This window comes from Eimeria tenella, genomic scaffold (assembly GCF_000499545.2).
Source record: "Eimeria tenella Houghton genomic scaffold, Eth_scaff1394, whole genome shotgun sequence".
Taxonomy (NCBI): Eukaryota; Apicomplexa; class Conoidasida; order Eucoccidiorida; family Eimeriidae; genus Eimeria; species Eimeria tenella.
In genome coordinates, this window is record NW_013543859.1 from 1 (window position 1) to 2,636 (window position 2,636).

At 53.9% G+C, this 2,636-nt stretch overlaps 1 protein-coding gene across 1 annotated transcript; it reads left to right on the forward strand.

Moving 5' to 3' along the window:
* Positions 1-1,843: 1,843 nt before the first annotated feature.
* On the forward strand, positions 1,844-2,278 carry ETH_00009745 (uncharacterized protein; the record flags this gene model as incomplete). Its single annotated transcript, XM_013379081.1, has 1 exon — positions 1,844-2,278. The coding sequence occupies one exon, from the start codon at positions 1,844-1,846 to the stop codon at positions 2,276-2,278; it is 435 nt and encodes a 144-aa protein (XP_013234535.1).
* Between the last annotated feature and the right edge of the window lie 358 nt (positions 2,279-2,636).

A 2,636-nucleotide genomic window follows, 5' to 3' on the forward strand; every position in this document is an offset into this window, starting at 1 on the left:
GACCGAAGCAGCTGCTGCTGCCGCACCATCAGCACCATCAGCAGCAGCAGCAGCAGCAGTTGCTTCTGCTGCTGCTGCTGCTGCTTTATTTGCCGGAAATGGACTCGAGCCAGGCAAGAAGCTGCTGCCACAAAGAGTCTCCTTCTTTGTTGTGGACAAGACCCAACACGAGGCCAGCAGCAACCAGCAGCACCACCAACACCAGCACAGTCACCAGACAGGCCCAACACATCTTTTCTGCTGCTGCTGCTGCTGCTGCTGCTGCGGCCGCGGCTGCGGCTGCTGCTGCTGCTGCTGGGGAGCAGCGGGATGCTGCCGCTGCTGCTGCTGCTGGGGCGCCGCGGGCTGCCGCTGCTGCTGCTTCTGGGGCGCCGCGGGTTACTGGTGCTGCTGCTGCTGCTGCTGCTAGGGAGGCGCGGGTTGCTGCTGCGGTGGCTCGGCTGAGGCGGCAGCAGCTGCAGCAAAGCAGCTACCTGCGAGTCTCCGCAGGCGCGCAGCCGGAGAGACCCAGAAGCTGTTGCTGCTGCTGTGCTCCTGTGTTTCCTGCTGCTGTTGTGCTTCCTGCAGCTGCTGCTGCTCCTGTGCTGCTGCTATGTTTGGTGGTGGTGCTGCTGCTGCTTTGTTGCGGCGGCTGCTGCAGCTTCTGCGGCTGCTGCTCCTCCTGCGGCTGACACGTTAACGGATTTGTCTGCTGCTGCTAACTTTGTTGCTGCTGAAGTGCTGGTGTGAGGATTCAAATGGTGCTGCTGCTGCAACAGCTGCTGCTGCTGCTGCTGGTGCTTCCTTTTATCTCCTCAGCGTCGGCAGCTGACGCATTATTGTGTCCGTCTGGATCCTCTCAAGGCCTAAACCCTCGCCCCCAAACCCTAAACCCTAAACCCTAAACCCTAAACCCCGCGCGAGCCCCCAGGGTCACCTCCCGGGGGGGGCGTTGGCAGCTGCTGCGCGAGCTGCTGCTGCTGAAGCTGTTTGTTTTTCTTTGCTGCCAGCAAACTCCAAAAAAGAAATTAAATTGAAGTGGATGGCGCTGGAGGGGGGGGAAGGCGGCGCACTAAGTTGGGGTGTACATACACCTCAACGGTGACGGCGGCTGCAGTCGCTCCCTGGCAGCAGCAGCAGCAACAGCAGCTGCTGCTTCCTTTTTGTCTATTTTAAACTTTATTTAGTCGAATTAACTCAAATAATATAAAAGTCCCGCGGGAGATGCCCCACGACACAAGCAGCAACAGACACGGGGGCACGCTGCAGTTAGCTGCTGCTGCTGCTGCTGCAGCACCAGGGGGGCCCCCAGACAGCGCCGGGGGCCCCCAAAGGGCCCCCTTGATTGAATTTGATGATAGAAAAAGATGCCTTTTGGACTTTTGCGCGAGGTTTCAGCGTGAGGGTTTATATTTAATTATAATGAAATATATTTGCTGCTCAGCAGCAGCAGGAGCAGCAGCAGCAGCGCCTCTGGCTCCCGTGCCTCGGGTCGGCCGAGCCCAGGTGTACGTACACCCCAACACCTCCGCCAAACTTTCAGGGTTTTGCAAATTTAATATTTAACTTTTGAGTTTGCAGAGCTCTAGGGTTTGGCTTTTGGGAGCTAGGGTTTAGGGTTTAGAAGTGAGGGTCTGATTCAACAGTCTCGCCGCTGCAGCAGCAGCAGCAGCAGCGACTGCTGCAGCTGCTGCAGCTGCAGCAGCAGCAGCAACACCTGCAGCAGCAGCACACGTCCCGGAAGGCGCAACACTTTCGGCAGCCGCAGCTGACGCACAAGGACGGCTTCCTAGACTCAAACCCTAAACCCTAAACCCTAAACCCTAAACCCTCGGTTCTGCAGCGCGAGCGGCAAAACCCCAACATGTCTTGCACAAACTCTCCTCCTCCTCCCTCTTGTGAGGGGCCAAGGCAGCAGCAGCAGCAACAGCAGCAGCAGCAGCAGCAGCAGCAGCCAGCGGATCCGCCGCAGCAACCTCTCCCGCACCCGCACCGCCCCCAGAAGCAGGAGCAGCAGCAGCAGCAGCAGCAGCAACGGCAGCAAGATCACCGGCAGCAGCGACAGCTGCCCGAGCCGTCGCCGCCGCCGCATCCACAGCAGCAGCAGCAGCAGCAGCAGCAGCAGCAGCAAAAGGAGCAGGAAGGCAGGCAGCTGGCGGAGTGGTTTATGCTGCACTGTTTAAATAATTCTTTTTTCGAAAATGAATTTGAAAAAAAACAAAAAGTCTGGAGACAAAAAGATCTGGAAGACTCCCCCATAGGCCCCCAGCTCTTGGACCCCGTTAGGCCCAAACCCTAAACCCTAAACCCTAAACCCTAAACCCTAAACCCTAAGGGACAAGGGCCCCTTATCTCTGTTTTGCCTTTTGCCACCATTTACTACTAATATTAATTAATTTATTATTATTACTACTATTATTATTATTATTATTATTAATTAATTAATTAATTAACTAATTTATTTATTTATTTATTTATTTATTTGTTTATTTTGCCTTCAGTCTGCCTTCGCCGAAATTCTGTATCGCGTTTGGGCGGCGGGGAACTTGGCCTTATTTAAGGTGAAGAAACAAAAATAAATAAACTAAATTAAATTAAATTAGATTCATCAATCAAGTTTAATCAATTAAATTAAATTAAAAAAATAAGATGAATAA